This window comes from Paramormyrops kingsleyae, chromosome 7 (genome assembly GCF_048594095.1).
Source record: "Paramormyrops kingsleyae isolate MSU_618 chromosome 7, PKINGS_0.4, whole genome shotgun sequence".
NCBI lineage: Eukaryota > Metazoa > Chordata > Actinopteri > Osteoglossiformes > Mormyridae > Paramormyrops > Paramormyrops kingsleyae.
The window spans coordinates 3,894,636-3,922,213 of record NC_132803.1 but is presented as its reverse complement, the minus strand read 5'-3'; the positions used below and the strand labels follow the sequence as shown (position 1 = coordinate 3,922,213).

Below are 27,578 nucleotides of genomic sequence, written 5' to 3'. Positions count from 1 at the left end.
GGGTCCGGAGCCTATCCCGGAAGCAATGGGCACGAGGCAGGGAACACATACACATGGACAAAATTAGTATTAAATTGACCACAGTTACATGTATCATAGTTACTAATGGTGAAATTACTTGAGGATTAGCCAAGACTTGACATGAATTGCTTAAGTGTCTGACGTGTCTTGACATTCTTGCTTCTAAGAAGTAAGATTTGAAACTTGATGCATAGGACTTCTGACTTACAGTGAGTATAGAAAAGAATCGCCCCATTCAAAATATTCACATTTTGTTGCTTTGCGTCCGGAAATGAAGACACACACAATGTTTTTTCCGGGCTGTATTTACTCAATACAAGTTATAACAGCCAAGTGAAAGACATACTGTAATAGCAACAGTCCAGGAAAACATTAAAAAGAAAACAAAAAATCACTCAGATGGTTAAAGGATTACCCCCCTGTGTCAGTACTTTGTGCTTCAGTATTTTGCCCCATCCATTTTTCAGCCTATTTTGACAAATGGCCCAGTCTCTGCTGCAGAGAAACACCCCACAACAAAATGCTACCACCTCCATGCTTTACTGCAGCTATGCTGTTCTTTGGATGGAAAGCTCTATTGACTTTCCGCCAGATAAGCCATTTGGCATTGAGACCAAAGAGTGTGATTTCGGTCTCATCTGACCATAACAGCTTCTTCAAGGTGCCTTTTGGCAAAGCGCAATCGAGACTTAATGTGACCCTTGTTCAGGACTGGCTTTTTCTTGCGACTCTCCCATACAAGCCACATTTGTGGAGCATGTGTGATATTGCTGTCACATGCACACAGTGACCACTCTTTGCCAAAGATTACTATATCTTCCCTCTTGATAGCCTCTCTGACCACTTTCCTCCTCGCTCTTCTATTCAGTTTGGAGCGACAGCCTGACCTGGAAGGTCATAATAATACCAAACACTTTCCATTCCTTGATTATGGACTTTACTCTGCTCCTAGGGATTAATAAAGCCTTTGATTTCTTTTTGTATCCAGCTCCTAACTTGTGTCTGTCCACAACTTTATCCCTGAGATCTTTGGCAGCCGCTTGCCATAGCTGATTGTTTGCTTTCAGTTTCACTCCCAAGCACTGGAATGCTCCAGGAACAGCTGTTTCATGCTGAACTCATCAGGATGATTACAAATGATCACAGGTGGAAGCCAAGTATATCTTTTTGGAGGGGGGGGGGGGTGATCCTTTAACCATCTCAGTGATTCTGTACTGTAGGTATGAGCTTCATATCTCAGGCAAAATCAAAAATATATGTAAAGAACACAGGAATCAAAATGAATGAAGCCCCCTTGATTATTGCTATATTTCCCCCCACAGCTCACAGGCATGTCCTACATGTGTCTTTGCTCACTTCTCCATATTCCTCAACAGTTTGGAACATCAGGAATAGGAGCCAAGACAGCCTGCAGCCTTATGGGCATCCAGCACGATGCAGACTAAATAGAGATTAGGAGAAGACCAAAGCCCCAGGGATTACAATGCCACATGTGATTAGGTGATACTCTGCCCAACACCAACACCAACTATGTTCTATGTGCTCAGTTTCAACTATCAATTACAGTCATGCATCACTTAACGACAGGGATACGTTCTGAGAAATGTGTGATTTGGCAATTTAGTCACTGTCTGAATATTAGAGTATACTTTCACAAATTTAAATAGTATAGCCTATTACATGCTGAGGCTACAGTAAACATTTTTCTAAGTAGAAAGAGCAGACCTGCACTGTAGAATAACAATGAAAACTACAGTAGAGTAAATGTATGGACCAGTAACATAGTTTTTTATTATCATTATGAGTTATTATAATTGTATCTGTTATACTTCTATACGACTGGCAGTGCAGTAGATTTCTTTGGACGAGCATCACGACAAACACATGAGCAATGCGTTGAGCTATGATGTCACTAGGCGATAGGAATTTTTCATTACTGTTATAATTTTATGGGACCACCGTCATAGATGAAGTCCTTTGTTGACCAAAATGTCGTTATGCGGAACATGACTGTAATAATATCTACCAGCTACTACTCAGTAATTTGAGTAATGTTATCAAACAAACAAAGAAGGACATTATATTCTGGGTCATGCCCCCATCTTTCAGATGGCGATGCTGTTTTCAATATTACTTGGGTACAGATACTCGTACGAGAATTTCTGACTCTTTGACCGCTCCTTAATTTTTTCCCCAATGTCATGTAGCTTTTCCTGGAAATTCTTGATCACATCCCTCAGATGTGGATCGTTGGATACATCATCTGCATAAGTTCCCAGGGCAACCTGTGGGAGGCAGCATGGAGGGCTGAGTGATATACATTATGTTAAGATATTTTTCCAATAGCAGACCTACTTGAGATTGGAAAACTGAAGAACAAGGCTGTTTACTTTGTTACACTAAAGCTTGAAAAGAAGATTCCACAACAGTGCCATGAAATTGGTGCAAAATGACAGTGACTCAGTATCCTTTTATCACACAGAAAAGTAAACAGAACAAATCAATCCATCCATTATCAGGCCACTTACCAGTACAGGCTAACAGAGCAGAATGAATCAGTTTGGGATAAGAACATAGGGATCAAGGAATAACTGAAAAAGGTTCAGTACCAGCAAACAGATAAGTACTTACAAAATCTTCAGTGGCTTGACTGAGGAACCGGGCTACAGACATGCCCTGCAGGGTCGTCTCCATATCAGGCAGAGTATTCATGATGTAATCCTCATCTACCTCGTCCGCGTTCCTTGGTGGGGGCTGCCTCATTGTTGTGGGACCGTTTGGCATCCAAGCGTAAGTATCATACTGTAGCAAGGGTAAAGTATATGGCTGAACTTTGCTACAGCTTTAATAAAGATCTTATCATGCATAGATGGTGTGACTGTGATTATCAGCCATGTTACCTGTCCGTGGTTCACGGCGGCGTGCTGAGCTGAGCAGGTAAACATCACCATGCTCAGGTATTCGACTGCTTCGGCTTTAGTTTCCACTGTTTCAGGGAAATCTAATACAATGCATTAAAAAATCTTTCTTGGCTTTGCTTAATGCTTAACAAACTCATCACCAGTGATGCTTTCTTTCTGATTTATAATATAAATACATACTTTACCTAAATTAATAAGCAAGAGAAATTTATTTCAGTTATTGACGGTGTTACCTGTTTGTCCCTCAAATCCATAATGATAAATACAGCGAAAGAAGTTCTGAAGTTCTTCATCCTTTTTAATGTCACTGTCATCATTGTAGTATGTATCAACAACCTTCTGAAGAAATCTGAAATGACCATAAGTACTATTAATGCCATTGACAATATGTAATGATACTTTCAACGCTTACAGCAAGTGACAAAAAGCCGAAGCCACAACGTATCTGGCTAATGTACAATAGTAAAGTTGGCCTGTCCTTCCCAAGGCCCCTGGCAGAGTGGTGACAGATTGGATCTGTCACGACACACAATCAACAAAAAATTAGAGGCTCCTTACTCAGATATTGCATCCCAGATTTGCATGCCATCATCCCGGTAGTGATAGTTATCCAGCTTCTGCACTCCACGGCTCTTCAGGTTGTCAGGCAGACAGAGGCTCTTGTATGTCAGTTGTTTGACTGCTCTATCTAGCACCTTGCACTGGGCATCCACACCAAAGCCTGTGTACTGTGAGGGAAATGAGACTGTATGACTCTGTCACATGTACTGAGTTCAACAGGTTTGCTGCATAATATGATCTGTTGCATGTTAAGGTGGAAACCTTTCAGATTATATTCATGTCAATACAAAACAGAATGTCTAACCTCCTTAAAGAAGCCAGTCTTGTTGGTGAGAGTATTTCTGGCAGCTATGTTGATTGGGATTGTGTATCTCCCGGTGACAGCAAAGATCTGATTGTGGACACAGGAAGGAAGTGTCAAACTCTTACATCACCCAGATAATTCCATGTTCTTTGCCCACTTATGAAAAAAGACCTGCACCCTTCGGATTGGATGGTGATCATGCAGCGATGTGAAGATACTGAAGATGATGATCTCAGCCAGCAGGTGTGTCTTCAGAAGGTGGGATACCAGCTCATGGATGTAGAAATCAGAGTTACGGACCCAGATCTTCGCCAGAAGCCAGGCCTCAGCGTCCTTTGGAGTGAAGATGGGATTCTCCTCACCAGGCTTTTGTTTCAACTGTGGAAGAGCAGAAATTGGATATCAGCTTAACCGTTCAATGTATTACAGTAAAGGGCTGCTTCATGAATAAACCTTCATGACCTGGATGGCGATGGGCATCAGTCCCTGCGCCGTCTCCTGAAGAAGCACGATTGGTGCAGCCAGATACTGTCGATGGCCATGAATGATGTCGTCTTTAATGTTATCAAGCAGTTCATAATCAACCATATAAATCTTCTCTTTCTAAGCAAACAAGACAAAAAATATCAATTATAATAATAAAAAAGTAGAATTTCTCCCTTAACTGCAAAACTGGTTAAGAGATTGACCTATTAAATTAAGGTTGATTCTAGTATAACCAATTAACATGATCTGTTGAACTGAAAATGCATCACATTTCCACAGACTAGGGGATAAGTCGTTTAATGGTCCCACCTGGATGAGCTCACTGATGTCAGGGCACACATCTGATATCCCCGGAATTTTTTCTGGGATTTCAGTGCACATCTGTATCATTCCTGGGTTACATCCATTAAGAAACTGGCTCCCAAAAAAGGCATCATCCTTCCAGTTTTCAGAGATGTCCTCTGGAAGAAGGAGAAAGGTACTTAGCGTGTGATGACCCTATACCCCTCAGCAGAGGGACAGGATGAGGATCACGGACCCAATGTCCACTCAAGAGGAGATGAGGACAGTCCCTGTGACTGTGTGAATATGTCTTTGCTCCACCCTGTTCCTAGTCTGTCAGAGTCCCATCACCTGTTCACAAAGGGCGTTTTTCCACCTCACCAAGTACTGTACTTTTGGTACTTTCCCTTTTCCACTGACTACCGGTCAAGTTCCAGTACCAAAAGTACCAAACCAGCTGAGGTACTTCTTTGGTAGTTTAGTACTTTGGGGTGGGACTTGAAATGCGTTCTTTGTTGACTGGTTATGCAAATAGCCTGCCTCTGAAAGACTATACAAATGCTCCCCTGAAAACAGTTATGAACTCAGAAAACAACGATAAACAAAGTAAAACAAAAAACTGCAATGTGGTCAGAAGAACGGACACAAGAAATAGATCAGGATGGCATGAAAAGAAATTTTGAAAGTATTTCTTTAATTTAATAGGACAGCAGGCAGATATATATAGCATTTAGCGTGCTGTCCTAGTGATGCGATTTTGTTGTAAATATAGTGATGTGATTTTGATGTAATAAATATTGGGGTATTTATAAAGTTCAGCAATTTCTCACAAACCCATCTTAGAGTGATTCAAACAGCATGGATGAAAATGACTACGATTGTCTCAGAGATCACATGCAGCACTTATTCAAAAGGTAAACTATAAACTGATTTTTAAACATATCTTAGATGATCCATAAAAGGAATAATAATTAAAACTGCAAAGCTAGCTAAGGTTCCTTTTTTTCTATGACAGTAAAAATGTAAAAACATAAATGCTCTGCGCTATAATTTCCATACAGAATTGAAAGTAAGAAAAAGCCTGGTGTGGTGGTATGGTGCCCCAATCCGCTGCATCTGAGTCCTGGTATTCTGTGCTAAAGTCATGTAATAAAAGAAAATACCCACATTCCCTGCTTCTGAAGTAGCAGTATTTTTAAATACTACGAAAATTATAATATATCCATCCATTATCATCCGCTAGTCCGGGGTTCGGGTTGCAGTGGTAGCAGCTTCTGGAGAGATACCCGGACCTCCCTCTCCCCAGCCACCTCTACCAGCTCTTCGAGGGGGATGCCGAGGCGTTCCCAGGCCAGCCGAGAGATATAATCCCTCCAGCGTGTCCTGGGTCTGCCCCGGGGCCTCCTCCCTGTAGGACATGCACGGAAAACCTCTCCGGGTAGCCGCCCAGGAGGCATCAGCGCCAAGTGGCCAAACCACCTCAACTGCCTCCTTTCAACATGTAGAAGCAGCGGTTCTACTTTGAGACTCTCCCGGATATCCAAACTTCTCACCCTATCCCTAAGGGAGAGCCCAGACACCCTGCGGAGAAACCTCATTTCGGCCGCCTGTATCCGTGATTTCATTCTTTCGGTCACTACCCATAGCTCATGACCATAGACGAAGATGGACCAATAGATCGAGAGCTTTGCTTTCCAGTTCAGTTCTTTCTTGCCCACAACAAACCGGTTGACAAAGGGCAGCCCTGGCAGAGCCCAACAGGCACTGGGAACATGTCCGACTTATTACCGGCAATGCGGACCAAGCTTCTGCTCCGTTCATACAGGGACCGAATCGCCCACAGTAGTGGACCCCAAACCCTATACTTCCGAAGCAGCACCCACAGAGCACCTCAAGCAACCCAGTCGTAAGTCTTCTCCAAGTCCACAAAACACATGTAGAGTGGATGGATGAACTCCCAGGCTCCCTCCTCACTATGCGCTTAGACCTGCCAGGACTGACTGGCCTCCTCCTCTGCCACCTGAGCCAGCTCACTACCAGGTGGTGATCAGTTGACAGCTCTGGCCCTCTCTTCACCCGAGTGTCCAAGAAAGAAGGCCACAGATCATATTATAAAATCAATCATCGACCTGTAGCCCAGGGCATGTTCGTGCCATGTCCACTTATGGACACCCTTATGCTCGAACATGGTGTCCGTTATGGACAAACCATGCGTTGCACAAAAGTCCAACAACAGAACACCACTCAGGTTCCCATCAGGCAGTTCGTTCCTCCCAATCACCCCCCTCCAGGGCACACTGTCGTTGCCCATGTGAGCGTTGAAGTCCCCCAGCAACACAATGGAATCCCCTCGTGGTGCACTAACCAACATACCACTCAGGGAGTCCAAGATGGCCGGGTACTCCGAACTGTCATTCGGCGCATAAGTGCAGATTACAGTCAGAGACCTCTCCCCCGAACCATAGGTGCAGGAAGACAGCCTTCACATTCAAACTCCGATATTAATAACCGGGCTGTGGGGACACCAGTAGCCCCACCCTAGCTTGGTGTCACTCACCCACCACAACTCCAGATGAAAAGAGCATCCAGCTCCTCTCCAGGAGATCAGTTCCAGAACGCAAAAGCCAGCTTTGTCAGCCACCCAATCCACAAAGCACCGAACCCCTGATATTACCCTTGTGGGTGGTGAGCCCACCTGGGGACAGTCCCGCGTAACTCTTTCGGGCCGGGCCTGGTTGGACCCACGGGCCAAGGCGCGGCTACCAGGCGTTCGCCAACTGGCCCCTCCCCCAGGCCTGGCTCCAGGGTGGGGCCCTGCTGACCCAAGTCCGGACGAGGGAAACAAGACCTTGCAATGTTTACTTTTCATCAGGGTTTTTCAATCACCAGATTGTTCTTTGTCTGGCCCCTGACCTGGGACCTTTTTGCCTTGGGAGACCCTACCAGGGGACACTGCCCCCGACAACATAGCCCCCAGGGTTACTGAGGCACCACGATAAAGTGGCAATCCAAGGAGAGGAATGATGACATAATTTTCCATAAAAAATTTGACTTACTTGCTTTTTTACTTGGAAATAAAAACACACTTTTGATGTCATCAATCTTTTTCCATCTGCGCCCAAACTTATTATGTTTCCTTAGCCAAGTCTGAATAGCCCTTTAGCAAACAAAAGACAATATTACTATGGTATTTAACAAACCTAAACAAATGCCAAACACACAGATTTTTATTGAGATAATATCTATAACCTATCATCTCGGTTACTGGCCATGTCTGATTAGAACTCTCTGGAACTCTTTGCATACTTTGTGAACTCAGCACTTACACGACAATGCCATTTTTGATTATTACCAGAAGTTTATGGGGGCCGAACCACAGGTCTTTTTGCAGCTTGAGGAAGTCACCATGTTTCTCAAAGCTTGGAAGACCACTTATGTAGATCTTACTGTGAAGAGAGGAAATCTGCTCCATTAACCAAAATTTTCGTCCTTCAAATTAAGCAAACTTCACTGCATATTTTCAGTGACTATGCAAACACACATAATGTGGTTAGCTGGAATTCAGGGAGTTATCTATTCCAACTTGATACCTGTTAATATATACATACTGTATATGAAAAAACAAAAAGCAAACAAAACACCAGTAAAATGAAGCATGGTATGAATTACTCACTCAATATCTTTGGAAATGTTGTGTCCAGATAACCTGAAAAGTAAAATGAGATGAAACCGGTGAAATATACAGTAACAATGAAATCAGTTCCAAATGGAACCGTTTGACAATGCAAGACTGGAAGCAACCATGCTGGAGAAAGTGTGTCACTCTGTCCCTGGACAGTGAATCCCGATGTTCCCAACATGAAGCCATTCTGCAGCTGTGATGACCCAGACTGGTGTACCCAGCTGTGTACTGGGGAATGTGGAAGAGGGCACACTGTACAGTGATTGGACAGGAGTGGAAATGAGAATTTATTCATCTGTCATAATTGTTAATAATACAGGGTGACAGTGAGCTTGGAGCAAAGGGACACCTAGGACAAGATGCCAGTCCATCACACACTCTCATCCTCACTCACATACACACACACACACACACACACACGGATATGATGCCAATACATTAAAAAATGCCAAATATCAGCCCAAAATATCGGTCGACCTCTACTCACCATGTATTATATATATGACCAGACACACACACAGACACACACTCATGGCCATTATAAAACACGACTTAGCCTAGCCGCATATAGCTGGACTGTGGGAAGAAACCAGAGTACCCAGAGGAAACCTGCATCACACAGAGAGGAGCTACTGGGCAAAGCGAGGGAAACTCCAACCTAGAAGTGTGACAGTGCAGTGCGAGAGTGCAGTGCGAGAGTGCAGTGCTATCCACTGAGCCATGGCACTGCCTGTGCATTCAAACACAATGTCAAATACAACAATCAAAAACAGTGATTTCAAATTAAAAATAAATCAGGTTTTAAAGATGTACAATTATGTTTGAATCCAAGAGATCCATGGAAGAACTTTACAGGGTGCTGTGAAGATACAGTGGTGTAGAAAGCTGTAACCACATCTACTTACACACGATAATGGATCGCACCACTGATCCAGTTCCATACTTTCTCTTTCGGGGTGTACTGGTGAGCTATGGTAGGACCCTTTACTCCTAAAATTAAGTGAGGCAGGAAAATAACAGGCATATTAAAATTCATTAACTGATTAGACATTACTTGAAATGGCGAACTGCTGATAAACATAGTGTGTTACAATTAGGCAGAAAAGTCAATGCAATTTTTCACATTTCATAAAGCCACAAAGAATGTAAGTTATACCAGGGCCGGAGTGGGACTCATTTTCAGCCCTGGACTTTCATGCCCCACTTCAGATCACGACCTATTATTATTAAAGTCTTGTAATTATAACCTTACATGTTAAGTCTACAATAGCGCACTGTTCTGTAAAGCCTCGTAATTCAATGTATTTTTCTAAAATATTTCCAATTCAGTGCAAGTCAGGGCCGAAGTGGAGCCAGTTTTCAGCTGGGGGGCTTCATGCCCATGACCAGCCCACTTTTTTTCAGGAAAGTGAAAACTGGATAAAGGAGGCAATACTTCATATTATTCACTGGTTTTATTTGCTTTTTTTCAAATATGAACGAAACACAAGTTCTTCACGTGAGGCATGTTGCACTACTATACAAATTTTTACCTGTGAATGGCTTAAACACCAATAGCATCATATCTATAACAGTAGCCATCTATGACGGTAACAGCTGCCTGAGTAGAGTACTGGTCTCTGTAACTTTGTTTATTACTCATTATCTATCAACATAAGGATTTCCTTCTCTGTGCACATCAGCACGAAGACCTCCAAGTGCTCCTGAGTCAGGTGAGTGAGCTTCGTAACCTGTTCTTAACAAATTTAAGGGTAGAGAAGCTTTTGTCACAGGCAACCTGAGTGATTGAAAGTGTCAAAATGTCTTCTACGTCTGTGCCTGAAATATGCTGTACAAAATCATACAACTTTTTAGTCTTTTAACTTCACTAATACACTCTGTGTAGTTTACCTCTGAATCTAAAATGTAAATCTCATCATCTTCTGAATACAGTGATCCCCGCTATATCACAGATTTTTCCCCGACGCATCACAGTTCTCTGCATATCGCGTACCTTGCTTGTGGTCCAATTGTTGTGAACTTTTTGTTTTGTTTTAAGCCCTGCGATTTAAGGCTTAAATTATATTTATAAAATTTGTTTATATGCTCTTTCTATGTCGCGCATCTGGAACGTAACTTGCGCGATATAGCAGGGCATCACTGTATGTGGATTTAAATTAAGTAACTTTAATTGAATACATATATAATACCTGCCCCCTCCGCCATCCTGGCATCCTCACTGCTCATCAGTCCCTCATTCTTGGCAGAACATCGACTGACAGGGGACTGCTGTTCAGAAACTACAAAATGGTTAAATGGTCATTTTACTGAATACTCAGATCGTGCGATAATTTTTTATATATTTTTTTTTCTTAAAATTACATTTGCGCACACATTGATTTGTCATGATAAGCTGTATAAATACGCTAATATTTTAATTGGTTAGTATTGTGCAACAGGTTAACCACATCACTAATGCAAGGACTGTCAAATGGAATAATTTTATTTCCGACCAGTCCAAAGTCAAGTGGCCCACCGGGAAATCTCCCGATTAGCCACTCTGGGCCATTGATGGAAATCCTAGAGTATCAACCTGGACTTCCGATCAGAAGAAGCTCCTCCTGATTCTCAGTCTTGGCCATACTCATATGTGAAACATCCAGGGAGGTCTTCAGTTTGCCAGATGTCTCCTTAATTGCGGCTGCAAAGTCATACGAACAATTAGACATGACTTGATATGGTGAACTGCTGGTAAACATAGTGTGTCTGTTTATAACAATTAGGCAAAACAGTCAATGCAGTTTTTCACATTTCATAAAGTCACAAAGAATGCATGATTTGGTGTAAGTTATACAGTTAGACTGTGATCACACTTTTGGGTAAATTATATTTTGGGCTGTTTCTGTGTTTTATCCAAAGGTTTCTTCCACTCCTTTGGACACAGCTCCCAGAATATCCCACCTACTGTAAGATACAAACTTGGACTCAATTCTCTACATGCATTTTCTGTTATAACAGCCTTCAAACAGATATATACCTTGGGTAGAAATATTAATGATAATTAAGCGCATGCTTGTTTTTGGGTTTGAATGTCAGTCCTTGCAATTATGGTAACACTTTGGGGGAAGTATTATTTACATTCTCAGAGTAATGCATTCACTTGCAAACCCGGTTAACTGAAGTATTTTCAATGCAGGACCAGACGTGCTTTTCTCTTGGTAACAGGCTCTGGACTCATCAATTGTATAAAATAACATCAACCACCAAAAACAGAAGCTATCACAACACAGCAAAATGTTGAGGAACATGCAAATGCTCTCCCTGAATCACTGAAATAGGAGGGGATATAAGCTGCATTGTTTCAAAGAAACAAATATTTACATAAGTGTAGCTGGAAATGTGACCAGTCAGAGAAACAATCATGGGTCAGTTCTTTAGGTTCACAAAATATCACAGTTATTGTATGATCTTATGTAAATGAACAGGACTGACTTACTGGAATCATCTTTGGCCAGTGATAGGAGGGAGAGGATGTTCTTTGAAGAGGAGTTATGGGCAGCACTGCCTGATTGTAGCTTATATCCTGCTCCTTATAATAATGAAAACATTTAAATTACATGGTAAAAACACTGAATTTGGACTCAAAATGAAAACATTCAGATGGAAAGAACTGCTACATCAGTATCAATCTGCTCGTCCCTACTAGCCTGTCTTATTATTCATACTGAAACCACGTTTGGACCGTGAAATGAGGGGTCAGTGATCTCTGAAAGGAAGATGGGTTTATCATAACTGAGCACTTCCATTACTGAATGACATGCCCTGGTCATAATATCAAATACAGATGAAACACATACTGTAATTCACAGGCCAGGCAACTGGCCATGGTGAAGAAAGAAAACAATTCATGATGCATTATAAACTAACATTTTACTACTGAAGATTATCTATTATTTTACATTGATACTTTTGATGTTACACTGCTTCTCAGACCAACAGAAAGCAATGTAAGAGTTTATAAGATCAGGGTTTTGCCAGATGGTCAGTCCAGCCCTGAGTGCCTGCAAGATTTTACTGAGAAACGGAGACTATGGTGTTTCAACAGCCTACTGTAACTGTCACTGCTTAAACTTACCATCAGGAGCTGTCCAGCCAACAAGCTCTAGAGAAAATATAAAAATCCATTAGAAGGTGAAAGGAATTTTACTCAAAAACAAGGAGAACCATCAGTATCAAGAGCCATGTCTGATCTTCGCCATACAGAATTCAACACAGTGTCATTCAATGCACAAAAAACGAACATCATTCTAAAATGAACAAATATATGTCTGTGAAGGCTGTCATACCAAATCTGACAAATTTTCATTGTTGTGAACCATCATTTTTTTTTATTTGGAGAGAAATCGATTTTTGCAATTTTTGGACGCGTTAAAAAAAATGAATGACCAATAGGATGTCAGTTTTTACACATGTGATCAGTTTTTTTGAATAGGTAGAAAACTTTTCATTTGGTACACAACACTAGCCTTTAGTGATTGACAGTACCACTGATTTTCTTTTTGATCCGATTTTGATTAGATACAAGTTTGGTACCGCAGATGCTGAAATTCATTGCTGGCCCAAATTACATGGTAAAAAACACTGAATTTGGACTCAAAATGAAAACATTCATGGAAAGAACTGCTACATCAGTATCAATCTGCTCGTCCTTAGTAGCCTGTCTTATTATTAGATGACAAAGGGGATATTGAGCTGTTTGCAGCTGTTCTGTTTTCTTGTGTTAATGTTGGTTTTTGCTTAATTTTTAAAGTTTTTTTTCCTTGATTCATAGGTCTGTCAGTGTACAATAAATTTCTAATAAAAATCCAGCTAAAAATAAATAATAGACTCAGTTTTAACTTTCTGGCTAATTAACTGATGATAGATGATGTTGCTGCCATGATTTCAATGGTTATCCTGAAGTACCATCTGAAACACGTTGTAAAGTTCAGGCTACTGTAGAAGTAGAGGAATGCAGTATCTTCACCTTATTCTTTTCACTTGTTTGCTCAAAAGAAACATGAAAAACACACTGTCACTCATGGTAGTGCATGTCATCAGTTTTACAATTTCTATCCGTATGCAATGTTTTCTCAATGAGTTGCCAGAATTTAGCATTGTGTTTGCTGTGAAGATGTTTGATCCATCAAATTTCTAAGAAAAAATTTCACATATTCATGTAGTTTTTTTGGTGTTGCATTTTGATGTGAAATGGCCTTTAAGCTGCCGACTGGGACCCGATTGCTCACATCCTGTAAGCTATGGCAGTCTGACATTCAGGGTCATACTAACACAAATGTGACTGAAGCTTTTAAAATGATCACTTACCTTGGAGTTTTTTCTTCTCTTCCAGTCCCTCTCTTCTCTTCTCCTCATCATCTTCCCAAGGCAGCTTTCCTAGAATAGAACATGTGTTTACTGACATGTCTTCACCATGGTAAGTACACACTACTTACTTTGCCGCGTAACATGTATGATGTCTTTGGTGTAAATCCTACTTGCACGTGCAACCATCACATAGTGAACTTGCAGCTCCATCACACTCATTAACATGCGGGTGACCATCACATTCATATATAAAATGACCACATCCTCCCTCCTCCAGCGACAGACCGGATACCTGAGCCTTCTGCTATGGTCTCCTTTGTGGTGGAAATGTTTTTGAAGACTGGAAAGTAGAAGACAGATTCCAAGCTCTGCACCTCAATGTATTTGCAGTAAAATGTCGTGAATGTCCTTTTACAAAAAGATGTTTTTCGTTGGATGATGATTTCTTGTGGTTTTTTGTCAAAGTCTGACAAAACTACCTTTGGGAAGGAAAATGTAGTATTATCCACATAATAAAAATATATTAGTATTCTTTTGCAAATACTATAATAAAGCATTACTTACAAAGTACAGATATATTTAGTATCATACTCACTGTCATTTGTCCTGTAACCCTGACCTCTCCAGACAGCTCTTCTCCATTTTTCAGCTGAATGTAAATGCCATCAGCAGAGGCGTCGGGTTCGATCCTGACTGTGTACTCCATCAGTGTGACCCTTCTCAGCAAACTAAGTGGTACTGTGGATGCTTGACAACAGCTTCTTATAGATCACAGAAAGATATAAATCTCATAAATCACACCTGTCTATTACGTCCCCCGTTGGTACAGTAGCAACTTGTTTCTGTGGAATTCTTCACTGGAAGTCAGTGAGGAAACAAGAATAAAATTCCTGTTTTGTGTCTTCACTCAACTACTTTGTAGGTGGGGCCAGATGCACACCTGCTTCACTCCGTTATGTTCTCCGGTAAGCAATGCATTAATAGAGAGATAAGTGGTACCTAGTAATTTGCCAGCTATACATATGGAGGAGAACATAAAGCATAATGACAGGTACTAAAAACACAGAATATACAGGAAGGTACGATGAAGACTAGGACTGTGTTTCGGCAAGAATCTGGTGATATGATGCGTATCATGATACACAGGTTGTGATTCAATATATTGTAATATACCGTTCTTGGTCTCGAGACCAATTTTTTTGTGGTCTCGGTCTTGTCTTGGTCTCAAGTCTATTTAGTCTAGGCAATGTCTTGGTCTCAGTTTAGACGGTCTTGACTACAACATTAAAGAATATATATGGTTATATGATGTACTGTATTTGTGTACCTATCTGGTATTTGTTTGTGTGGGTGTATTGTTTAATTATTACAGTGGTGTTATTTGACATAATAAATCATCATTGATTTTATATAGCATCTGTCTATGGGCATTGTGTTGAGCAAGCATTCGTTCTATGCTATATGGTAAGTAATTTTAGTGATGTTGATATCTAAGTGTAAAGATTACAGTGGGACAATTCCAGTTTATCTATTAATGTATACAACATAGTCTATAGCATAGTTATAATTCAAATAAATTAGGTATTTTACATTCATTAGAAAGCACGGTCGTGGAGGTGCAAGTCAATCTGGAGGCTCACTCTCTTCAAATCAAAGCAAAGGATCATTACATAGCCGTATTCATAGCTTACCCGAGGCCTCTGTCCCTGGTATAAGAGACTTAATATGAACATCTTTCTGGTACATCTCATTCTGATAAAATGGTTAAAGGAGAGGATTGCTGAGAAAATATGGGAGATTTTAAATGAGATACATATGGACGAACGTGGGGTTTAAGAACAAATTTGTTCATAAGAACGGTTGGTGAATGAGGCCCAATATTCTTCAATTAAATACAGTGTATTTTCTTTTAAAAAATGTTTTTATTTAAAAATTGGCATTGCTGTTGATAACAGTTAATGCAGCCCTCCACAAACTCCTCCTTCATCTTTCAAAAGACAAAACAAACATAATGGAATATCTGACATAACGATGAAAAACCATCCATTAATTTTCTGAAACAATTATTCAGGGTTGCAGGGGATCCAGAGCCTATCCTGGAAGTTATGGGCACAATGCAGGGAATAACCCAGGGTGGGGTGCCAACCCATCGCAGGGAATAACCCAGGGTGGGATGCCAACCCATCACAGGGAATAACCCAGGGTGGGGTGCCAACCCATCGCAGGGAATAACCCAGGGTGGGGTGCCAACCCATCGCAGGGAATAACTCAGGGTGGGGTGCCAACCCATCACAGGGCGCACACACACACAATTCACACTTATGGACAATTTGATAACTCATTTGATAACTGTTTTTGGACTGTGGGGGGGAAACTCGAGTACCTGTACAAAATCCAACAACAGTATGGTTAGAACATACAATCTCCATATACAGGGCCATGGTGGAGACTTGAACCCTGCTCCAAGAGGTGTGAGGCGACAGTGCTTATCCATTGCACCGCCATGTCACCCCAGCAATGAAAATGCAGATTAATTTTCTATTCAAAACAAAAGATTGACAGCAATGAACAATTATAAGGTCCTGTATGTGTCCTCATCTCCCTCTCATCCATACTAAAGGCACTAAAGAGTCTCACATGTTTTCACACCGAGTCTCACATGTTTCACACACGCCTGTGCTTCACTTTCCCTGGAACAACAACTTAGGGCAGGTGTGGAAAGATACTCATGGTGGCCTCAGGCTGGGCTGGCTTCCTTCTCAGGAATAACTGCGTTGGGTGGGTGAAGTTTCATCACCAACAAAACTCTGTTTTTATAAAGTGAAAAATTAACAAGTAATCTTTCACCTTCTTTGTGACATGGCTCTGTTTGCTGATCCGCCCATTCTCATCATGCAGGTTGACGTTACACTCAAACCGCGGCTCTGCCAGAGACATGGGTGGATTACGGCTTGGGCTCATTGGGCCTCATTGACCAATATTTTCTTAAGAATTCCCTTAAATTTGTTTCTGCAAAATTTGTTGAGAACAACCTACGTCGGATTCATGACGTGTTCTTAAGTAACAGAATTGTTCACACCTTTGTTCTTAAGAATGGTGAATCCCACGTCTTCGTAACTGAAAGCGCGTGCCAGTTTGTCCTAATTAGCATAGGGAAATGCCCTGCAATTTTCCATAAAAGGGCATGAGACTGTAGGGCCGTGTGCAAAAAATGGCGAAGAGACGTGCAGGCTGTGGGCAGCTTGGCACTAAGAGGAAAAAAACTGAAGTAATGCTGAAATAGAAGTATTAATACAGTAAAATCCCGTTATAGTGGACTTGCTTATAACGGAATATAGTCTATAACGGACGAGTTCCACTGGTCCCGGCCGTGCGCCTTTAAGAACATGCAGAAAAAGCATTGGGTATAGCGAACTGGCATATAACAGAATTTTAACAATTTCAATTTCAAACAATTTGGTCCCCAGGGCCGCTTTTAGCTGTAGTTTTGTTTGGTTATAACGGACATACAGGCTCCGCCTACAAGGCGCGTGGCGTGTCTCTGATATCCGGCGCAGATACATAGTTGGGATTATTAATAGTCACAGATCTGCTCAGGTAAAGTTGGTTTACTACATATACAATATAATAATTTATAATAATTTAGTGGGGTGTGGCATGAGTAAATGGTGCCCTGTAGTTGTGTTCTGGGCATACAGCAACTCTGCATATAACGGACTTTAGATATAATGGACTGTTTTGCCAGGTCCCTTGAAGTCCGTTATAACTGGATCTTACTGTACAGAAGGTAAATGCAAATAGACACGTTATTTAGTAGTGTAACCAGTGGATATAAAGCCCCCAAGAAAGCTGATACATGGACAGATATCACCTTCTCTGTGAACACTGTGTGCCAAATAAATTTAAATGACCTTCAAACATGCGTTCCCTTCTCAGAGCACGATTGGCAAGCTCTTCAAGAATTAACAGAAATGCCATTTTGATAGCAAGGTCAATGCGCAGAAACAGACATATTTATAATCCACATGATCGCCGTTACTACTATGAAAATAATTTTTACACTTTAAAATTATTTTTAATATTTTACTTTTGTAAATTATTCAAATACTTTCATTTTATGAACTGTAGAAGGAACAAAAATGCTATAACCGATTATTTTGAACAAACTATCATTACTCAAATGTGCGTACGAATGGTCTTGAGTGTGCGTAGATTCTGTTCTTAGCTAAGAACAAATTCAGACAAGAAAACATTGGTGAATGTCAGAATCTTCGTAAAAAAGTGCGTTCATGGAGTTTAAGAACAAATTTGTTCGTAAGAACGGTTGGTGAATGAGGTCCATTGAGCCTCGGCCCAGGGGTGATGTGAGTAATGTCCCCCACCTTGTGAAGGCAGTCTGTGGCCATTTTTAGATTAAGTGATCCTGTAGCTATGGCACTGCCAGTTATTTAAAGGGCTGATTTAGGATGCTTTTCCACGGCACCAGGTATCGTACTTCAAGAAAGTACCAAAAGTACGGTACTTCAAGGTGTTGGTTTTCCACTGGCGTAAAAACTGGTACCATTGCTGAATGACATCGTCACGTGGGGTATTTTATACTAAATTTGAAAAGAAGTCCTACAACTTTCCGTTTACACCTAGAAATAAAATTGCTCAAACCTGAAATAAAGCATATAACAACTAAATATATTTACATCTTCAAAATAAAAACTTATGAAACCACACAGGATGAAATACCTTGGGATCCCCCCCCAGGCCGACACGCCCTCCAGTCCCACATGGCCGTTCATCTGCCTCAGCCAGGGGTTACATGCGCGTCCCCTTGGTCTAGTCCAGCCGAGGTCCTCAGCAATGAGGATCCTGCGAGCCGGATGACCCTCAGGGAAATGCGCCACATGGCCATTTCTGACTCTCCCTCACAATGCAGGTAATGAGCCTCATTCGGGACTCCCTGAGCACCCGCTCGATCAACACAAACTTAAATCAGCAGTACCCGAAGAGACACAGTACAAAAGTAGTCTCAGGTCATTGGATAGCGTCCATGTCTCGCAGCCATACAGCAAAACAGGGAGCACCAGGACTCTAAAGACCTTTGTCCTCTTACAAAGATATCAAGAGTGCCACACACCCCTGTTCAGCGACCTCATGACCCCTCATGCTCTTCCAATCTGTTTACTGACTTCATATGAGAGGCATGAATGTCTCTGCCGAGATAAGTGAACCGCTCTACATGGTCAACATTCTCTCCGCAGACAGACTCACTGCTGATGGCTGTGCTCAAGAGTTCATTAAAGGCTTGGATCTTGGTTTTTATCCAGGACACTCGCAAGCCCAGACACTGAGACTCCTTGCTCAGTCTCTCGAAAGCCCTGATCAGAGCTTCCACTGACTCAGCGAAGATCACAGCATTGTCGGCAAAGCCAAGATCAGTGAACCTTTCTTCACCAACAGATACCTCACAGCCGCTGGACCCCACAACCTGACCCAACACCCAGTCCATGCAAGCATTGAACAGAGTAAGAGTAAGAACACATCCTTGATGAACCCCAGAATCAACTGGGAAGAACGCAGAGTTTCTGCCTCCACTCTGCACAGCACTCATAGTACCAGTGTACAGGCCGGCCATGATGTCCAGCAACTTTGGGGGGATCCTGCAAAGTCTCAGGAAGTCCCACAGGGCAACTCGATCAACTGAGTCAAACATTTTATGAAAACTGATGAAGGCTGCAAAAAAACTCTGCTGATATTCACGTTTCTACTCGACGAGAAACCTCAGTGCCAGGATGCAGTCGAAATCCCTGTAGCCTTTCCTCCCCTCAGCTGATTCACCGCCCGTGCAGTTACAGTGGGATTGGGTGGTTTGCGGCTAATCGGAGGATGAGCCTCAACAACTGTGGGCTGAATGACTCTCAATACCCCTTTGCCAAATGTTTTATACTTAGTGCAATTTTTGTTAACAGAGCATGAGAGTCAATTTCAACTATTTTTGGTTGTGTGATTCTATATATGTTTTATTTATTTATGATATTTACATTTTTTTGACATTCAAATTCCAATGTCTCAAAATTCTTAAGAATTACAAGTTCATTGCTCCTTGCTATGGTATACTTGCCTTATTATGCTATTATATTATCATTATATCAGTGGCATGAAATGGTCTTAAAATGACAATAATATCATTTACCGTAATTATTTCTAGGACAATATATTGTCAAACAAACAGTCATTGTGACAGGCCTACTGTTATACTATGTTATTTTGTTGTTGTTTTACCTTCCTGAGGACAGGCTGGGGGGAACAGGCAGCTTGACGTGTAAGCGGGGTGGTAATGTGTTTTTTTGCCATGCATTCCATTCGCCTCGGTGCCGTGGCCTGGTGCGTCTTTCACCATGGCTGGCTGCTGAATGCTACATATATGGAGTATGTAGCCTCTGATGGGGTCAAGTGGCTCATTATCATCAGCAGCCATATCATCATATTGCATCTTGGGATCCATGACATGCCTGTGTGTCTGTTTCCCTGGAACAACACCTCAGGGCAAGCATGGGCAGATACTCCTGGTGGCCTCAAGCTGGGCTGGTTTTCTTCTCAGAAATTCAAGTTTCAGTTTCATCACCCATTCTCTGTGTTTCAGGTGGGGCTCAGGACTGATTCATTCTTCATGTGAAAGCATTAAAATACTATGTAGCTAAAGTAATGATTAGTTTACCTATAGGATTCTCACACAATACACATGAACCTATGGCACTGCATCGTCCTACAACTTTCTGTCTACCCCTAGAAATAAAATTACTACAACCTAAAATAAAATGCATAACAGCTAAATAGATTGACATCTTAAAAAAACATGAAACTACACCTAAAATTTATTTCAAATGCAAATAAAATAATTAAGGCTGTCAAAATTAACGGGTTAACGCGGATTAATCCATCATCATGATTAATCTGATTAAACTTTTTAACGCAATTAACCCATCTGCAGTGCAGAATGACTCAAAATCCCTGAAATGTCTCTGGCAACCCATTTTAGGCAGTTTTGGTGCGTTCCATTTGCCCTGGGAACTCGTATTCCGAGTCGGATTCCGAGTTTTGAAGCCGGAAATGACGACATGCACGCTCCCGTTTCTCGGAGATCCCAGAAATATCTCGGAGCAGCACAGAGGATCCCCAGATCAGAATCCAAGATGGCTGCATCTTTTATCAACAGAAGGGAAAGTTGTAGTTTTATACTGTTTAAGCACTACTTCTCATTTGTGGCTCATTAAATCGGTCGCACACACTATACCAACCAACTTATTTGTCGACGTGTTGCTACGGAGTTTTATACGTAAAGCACCGCGCGTAATGTGTTATCAACTGATATTGCTACAATGGCAATTAACCGGGCTAGAATTGGATTTCATGATTAGTCGCATTATTTGTCGGATTTATGGTACTTCGGGCTAATTGTAAGTGAACGAAGATAAAGACCATTTAAACTGAGGTACCTTAAATACGACAAGTTGTCTGGCTAAGCAAAAAATCTTGCTTTTTGATATGGGCCCATGGTATTGCACTTCTGTGGCAGATGGAATGCATCCGACTCGTGTTCAAGATGTTCAATAAACATGTTAAGTGCATATATATTCCCTTTTTTCTTGAGTCTGTTTGCTCATGCAAAATTAAATGCGATTAATATAAATTAAAAATGAATGACATTTAATTGTGATTAATCGAAATTAATCCACAGCAACCCTATGATTAATCTGATTAAAAAATTTAATCATTTGACAGCACTAAAAATAATATAAAAACTAAATTTAAAAATCAAAATGATAATAATATTGATGCAAAAACATACACAGGTATTTGATGTTGCAGCACAAACGTATTTTGTTTTGGTCTGTAGCCATTGGGGAATCTTAATCCTGTAGCGAGGAATCATATAAATGCCTGAACTCTTTGATGTCAACCATTCTACTGTACATATCTGCTACCTATATTCATTACACTGGTGTACAGTGATTTTGGTGCCAAAGATGTCTGAACGGTTTTATATTAAGTTTATGGTGCTGATTAAGAATATGACTTTGGTTTTTGCCAGATTGGCTGTAGTTTATGAGATATTTAATAGTTAATTAATTAACATAAAACATTTGAAAAGCATTCAGAAATGCAATATTTTTATTTTAAATTAGGGGTGGGCGATATACCGGTAGATTCGACTAACCGGTAGAAATTTGTCAACCGATAGAGATTTTGGTCTATCGTCTTAATCGCGATTGAGATCACGTGACGTTGCACGTTAGGTAACCACGCAATACACATTCACTTCGACAATGGAAGAAGACGGTGCGGCGGTGAGTTTGCTTGCATGTGACGAAACCAACAAGGAGGAGATTGTAAAGAAAAAAGGTGCATCGCCTGTGGTGTGGAATTGGTTTGAGTATAGGAAAAGTGAATACGAATGAGACGAACGTGATTTGCAAGGTAGGCTATGCAAGAGCACTGTTTTAGCAAGCGGTGGAAACACGTCAAACCTTTTCTATCATCTCAAATCCAAGCATCCAAACGAATATGTCAAAAAATGCAGTACAATACATTGCAGTAAACAGTATGGTTGTTTTTTTTTACTTAAAGTAATGCTGCAATTTTAAATTAAATTACATTATATAAAACAGTTTCTTTGTGTTTGAATTTTTATTTATGCATTTCCAGATACAAATTGCTATATTGTGATATATATTGTTATCGAGGTAGAAAATTGCTTCTACCGTGATAGAAGATTTTGGTTATATCGCCCACCCCTAATTTTAATTATAACTAGTAAGTAAACAGTCTAACATCATACAAAAAAGAAATGTAAAATATATAACAGTGACAGGACAAAGTTATGTATGATTTGATTAAATAATACAATATTAATTAGTTATTAATTGTTATTAATGTCAGTGCTTCAAAAAAAAGTACTGTGGCTGGTTGAAAAAGACGATTAATGTCTACGAAGCGTGATGCGACCTTGTAAAAAAGTCATCAAACTGGCCACAATGGGCTCTAAAGCCATCGACTCACATATCAGGGGGAGAGAAGCACAAGCTTTTTGTCGAAAGTCGGACAACTGTCCCCATTCAGTTGTTTGCCAGTCCTGCAAGTACAACCTCTACAGATGGGCCTACACCCGCTTTGGCAGTGTCTCCGGATCCCCTGACAAGCAATGCCTTCAGTACATTCTCCTCAACCGACACACTGAAAGCAGAAGTGCTATGGGCTTTGCAAACGGTTAGCCGACATCACTCCTGTACGTCCAATGATGACATTCACACTGTGGTGAGCAATTTGCTGGGACACAGTTAGTAATCGTAGGAAGTTGTGGCCCACATGCCCTTCACAACTCATTCAAGACTGGTTTTGAAGTGTGGATGGTGGAGAAAGTGCTCAAAGCACTACATTTTCTCTTCCATGCAAAAACGCACATGTGAACTTAACTCTAATTTTATTTTCAGACTCTCCTTCAACGTTCCATCATTCATTTCATTACCTAAGACACTGTAAAAGAGTCAAAAGACAGACCAAAAGCTATTGCATTTTTTTATCACACATAAGTTGCATTGGGTGAATGTATTATTTTCATGGATGTCCATTATCTCAAAAACTAAAACCAATTCAGCAAATGTAATGTGATTTTTGAATTCAGCACCCTCAAAATACCCCAAATCCATTCAAAAAACCTTGCCAACTGATTTTTTTTTCTTGTAGACCTGTGTTATCATCCTGATTATAGAGCATATGAAAGCTGTTTAGGCCTATATACAATCTTTGGTCTGACTATTTTCTGACTCCCTTGATACCTTTCCACTGGTTCAATGAATGATCAAGGTTAGCAAGCATCACTGAATGGAGCCTCTATGTAATAATTTTCAAGGGTTTTGAGAAAAGGTCAGGGAAGAAACTGTAAATGGGACATCTCAAACAAAGCATGGCGAACAATTCAATCGCCTGGCAGAATTATAATCCAGAAACCAGAACAATACTGAAATATTTAACAAGTTTCAATCAACGACAGATCGCATTTATGGCCGTGGTCCCGTAAGAATAAAATAGAGCAGAAAAAAAACCTAGTGACATTGATCATAACGTCATAACATCATAATAGCAATGCATTATTTACGTATTTGTGATGATACTGACTGTCAGTCATATAAAACTATAACACAGTCTTAATACTTGGCATTGATAATAAAGAACTATGTAACTGGCTTCTGCATTTACTATATGGTACTTTTTATTATTATTCAGGCTGAACTATATAAACTAAGTGTTTAGTAGGCTATACCATCTAGGTTTGTGTAAGTACACTCTATGATGTTTGCACAATAACGAAATCGCCAAATGGCGCATTTCTCAGAATGGATCAGCTGTCCTCCAATTGCAGCTTTGGTTTTAGAGGAAAACAACCTCTCATTTAAACAAAGAGTACATACATGGGTCTGCACTTGATCCCGAAACACCTGCACTACCCAAGGGCTTATGCACGGATCCTGTTTGTGGACTTCAGCTCGGCTTTTAATACGGTCATTCCCGAAATCCTTTCCTCCAAACTTTTCCCCTGCCATCTGCAAATGGATCACCAGCTTCCTGTCAGACAGGAAGCAGAACGTGAGGCTGGGGGGCGTGTCTTCTGGTACACGGACAGTCAGCACTGGTGCTCCCCATGGCTGTGTTCTCAGACAGGAAGCAGCACGTGAGGCTGGGGGGCGTGTCTTCTGGTACACGGACAGTCGGCACTGCTGCTCCCCAGGTCTGTGTTCTCTCCCCACTGCTCTTCTCCCTCTACACTAATGACTGCACCTCCAATGACCCAGCGGTCAAATTCCTGAAGTTTGCAGATGACACTACAGTCATCGAACTTATCCTGGATGGTGACGAGTCTGCATATCGGCGGGAGGTTGACCAGCTGGTGTTCTGGTGCAATCAGAACAACGTGGAGCTTAACACGCTCAAGACTGTGGAGATGACAGTGGACTTTAGGAGGCACCATCAGGCACTTCTTCCTCTCATTATATCCAACAGCCCTGTGGCAACGGTGGAGACCTTCAAGTTTCTGGGAACAACCATTTCCCAAGACTTGAAGTAGGAGCCCAACATCAACTGCGTCCTCAAAAAGGCCCAGCGAAGGATGTACTTCCTGTGGCAACTAAGGAGGTACGGTCTGCCACGGGAGCTGCTGAGCCAGTTCTACACTGCAGTCATTGAGTCTGTCCTTTGCTCATCAATCACAGTGTGGTTTGGAGAAACCACTAAACAGGACCAAGGGAGACTGCAGGGAACAGTGAGTGCAGCGGAAAAAATCATCGGTGCCCCCTGCCCCCCATCCAGGACTTGTATTATGCAAGGACTAGGAAACGGGCTGATAAAATCATTGCAGATCCGTCACACCCTGAACACAATCTCTTCCAGCTCCTCCCCTCTGGCACGCGCTACAGAACTCTGTTTACAAAAACCACCAGACATAGGAGCAGCTTCTTCCCTCAGGCCATCACCCTCATAAACAGCTAAGCTGTGTCTCCTGCCTTCTCATGGGTGTAAATTTCATTTAACAGTAGGGGGGGACAATAAATATAAAATTTCTCATGAGCAATTTTTGAAGGGGACACAAATAATACAGTCAAATTGTACTTATAAAGATATGTCCCCACAATGAAAAACTTTGCTTCTATCATTATTATTGTAGCATGGAGACTGCGTCATTATGGTTATTTTCAAAGTTTTTCTCAGGTTCAATGACAAAGCAGATTTTTCTTCAAAACTATTTATTGCATTGTTTGTTATGTTGTTTACAGTCAAGCCATCAACATACATGGCCGTTAATGTTAAGTTAACATTATGACAAGTCGTCACAAATAAAACAATGCATGGGAAACGGCTTTGGCGTGTTAGTTGCAGTGCACTATGCAACAAGCTATTGTAAACAAGCTAACGTTAACTAGATAAGTAATATTTTAATCGCTAATATAGCAGATTCAAGGAAAATTACATCGGTAATCAGCATTTTTGCCGCGACTAATTTATGAATGAGTCTGCATCAACTACATTAAAGAGAATCGCTTTATTTAAAGTGAATAAAATACCCTACTTACTGGAGTTAAACATTAATTGAGCCGCAGCCACACACCTGACTCGTGTGTGTAGAAGCAGGCAGTTGGCCAAACCACTGTGAGGAAGGGGAGGGGGAACTCAACTGTTTCTAAATGCATTTTTTGCGTTTGTTTTTTTTTCTACTTACAGAATTATTTTAGGGATACATACATATATTTTTCACAATAGATAGTGCGATTTTTTTTATATATATATATTTTTTTGAGAGGACAACCCTCGGATAGGGGGGGACATGTCCCCCCCGTCCCCCCCGGGATTTACCCCATGTGCCTTCTGTCAATTTCCCCCCTTAATAATATTAATGCACTTGTTCCAATATGTTACCATTTCACACCATTTCATCACTGTTTTAATTTAACACATGCACACGCACACACATCTCATGCTACCAGAAGTGTTTAAAATGTATGACATCCAAATCCACAGAGTACACAATTCCACACAATCAATACAACAGATATTCAATGATATTTCAGAATATTAACTGAAATTATTGAGTGCAAATTTGTTTTAGTGTTGAATTTTACTCTTGTTGAATGTAAGATGAAAGAAAACATTGTTTCTTCTTTTTCTTTTAATTACATTTAAGTTGATTTGCCTTATTTTGTGTTAAATACTTTGAAACGTGACTTTAAGTAAAATATATTTAACTGTAAACTTACATTGCTTACGTGGCATCTTCAGGGACGAGATAAAAACCTCAGGCTGGAAAAATTCTGAATAAAAAATACACTTTTCAGTATTGATTACACTACTGCTATATTAACATTAACTTTCATTACATTTTAACAATATTAATTTTTGTGATTTTTGTCAATAACTGGAAAATTTTTAATCATTTAGTTAAAATGTATTTTTTGTTTTTTGTTGTTATTGAGTAAAAAATGTAAAATTCCATGATAATGAGTATTTTCCTAAACAAAACCTTTCATAAAAGTAATATGTTGGTTACAAATAATAATTTAAAATATTTAAACATAATATTATTAAATTATGAATCATATCCAAAAGCAGGAATAGTACAATAGTGCAATATATATGTTAATATTATATATTACTATTAATATAGTATTATATAATATTATAATCAAGGAACTACTATCATACTTACAATTAGATAAAGATCAAAGAAGAAATAAATGTTATTCAGGCTTTAAAAATTCAAGAAAGATGAGAAGCTCTTGAGAAGTTACTAACTCTCACCTAAAGCAAATTCTTTACTCTCAGTTCAGCACACTGCCTTTATACTGTACACATCACTTCTTACGACATTATCTCCATAATTGGAGTTGCTTTTATTGCACCTTAGGAAAGCAGTTTTACATTGAATCAGCATCCTGTTTTTGTGCATTATTGCCCCCCTTTTTCTCTTTCTCTTCTTTAATTTAACTGTTATTTTCTCTTCTCTTTTCTTCTTCTCTCTTCTCCGATATATAACGTATAACACCATGATTATGCATAAATGCATCACACATAACGTACGCACACAAGCAGCACATAAACAGACCATACACATAGACACATCACACACATATGTACTTCACACGCACACAGAGGTACATAGGCACTCATGCGCACATATAAGCACAGGTGAGCATAGGCACGCGCATGCGCACGCACAGACACACACACCTAGCAAGCTCCGCACACCCGGCGAGTTAGTTTAAACATGAGCACAATAAGGTTTGTCACATGGAATGTACGTGGTGTCGGCTCCAGAGTAAAGAGGCTAAAAGTTCTTAATCACCTGAAAGATTTACAAGCAGACATTGTCCTCCTACAAGAGACACATCTGTCCAAAACAGCAGCAGATGCATTCACCTCACCACAGTTTCCTCAT

At 40.6% G+C, this 27,578-nt stretch overlaps 1 protein-coding gene across 2 annotated transcripts; it reads right to left on the bottom strand.

Moving 5' to 3' along the window:
* Positions 1–26,935, bottom strand: LOC111859840 (polyunsaturated fatty acid 5-lipoxygenase-like). 2 transcript variants are annotated; one of them, XM_072714113.1, is made up of 22 exons: positions 26,850–26,935; positions 26,401–26,454; positions 14,199–14,364; positions 13,896–14,082; positions 13,604–13,672; positions 12,372–12,398; positions 11,733–11,825; positions 10,830–10,937; positions 10,447–10,536; positions 9,163–9,247; positions 8,249–8,281; positions 7,902–8,021; positions 7,632–7,732; positions 4,603–4,754; positions 4,270–4,410; positions 3,985–4,185; positions 3,808–3,894; positions 3,501–3,670; positions 3,176–3,291; positions 2,922–3,022; positions 2,653–2,823; positions 1–2,306 (listed from the first exon to the last, which is right to left on the bottom strand). In XM_072714113.1, the coding sequence occupies exons 3-22, from the start codon at positions 14,307–14,309 to the stop codon at positions 2,127–2,129; spliced, it is 2,343 nt and encodes a 780-aa protein (XP_072570214.1). In that variant the 5' UTR covers positions 14,310–14,364; positions 26,401–26,454; positions 26,850–26,935; the 3' UTR covers positions 1–2,126. The 2 variants fall into 2 exon arrangements, with proteins under 2 accessions (XP_072570214.1, XP_072570215.1); XM_072714114.1 differs by lacking the exons at positions 26,401–26,454; positions 26,850–26,935 and having other exon boundaries at positions 14,199–15,604.
* Between the last annotated feature and the right edge of the window lie 643 nt (positions 26,936–27,578).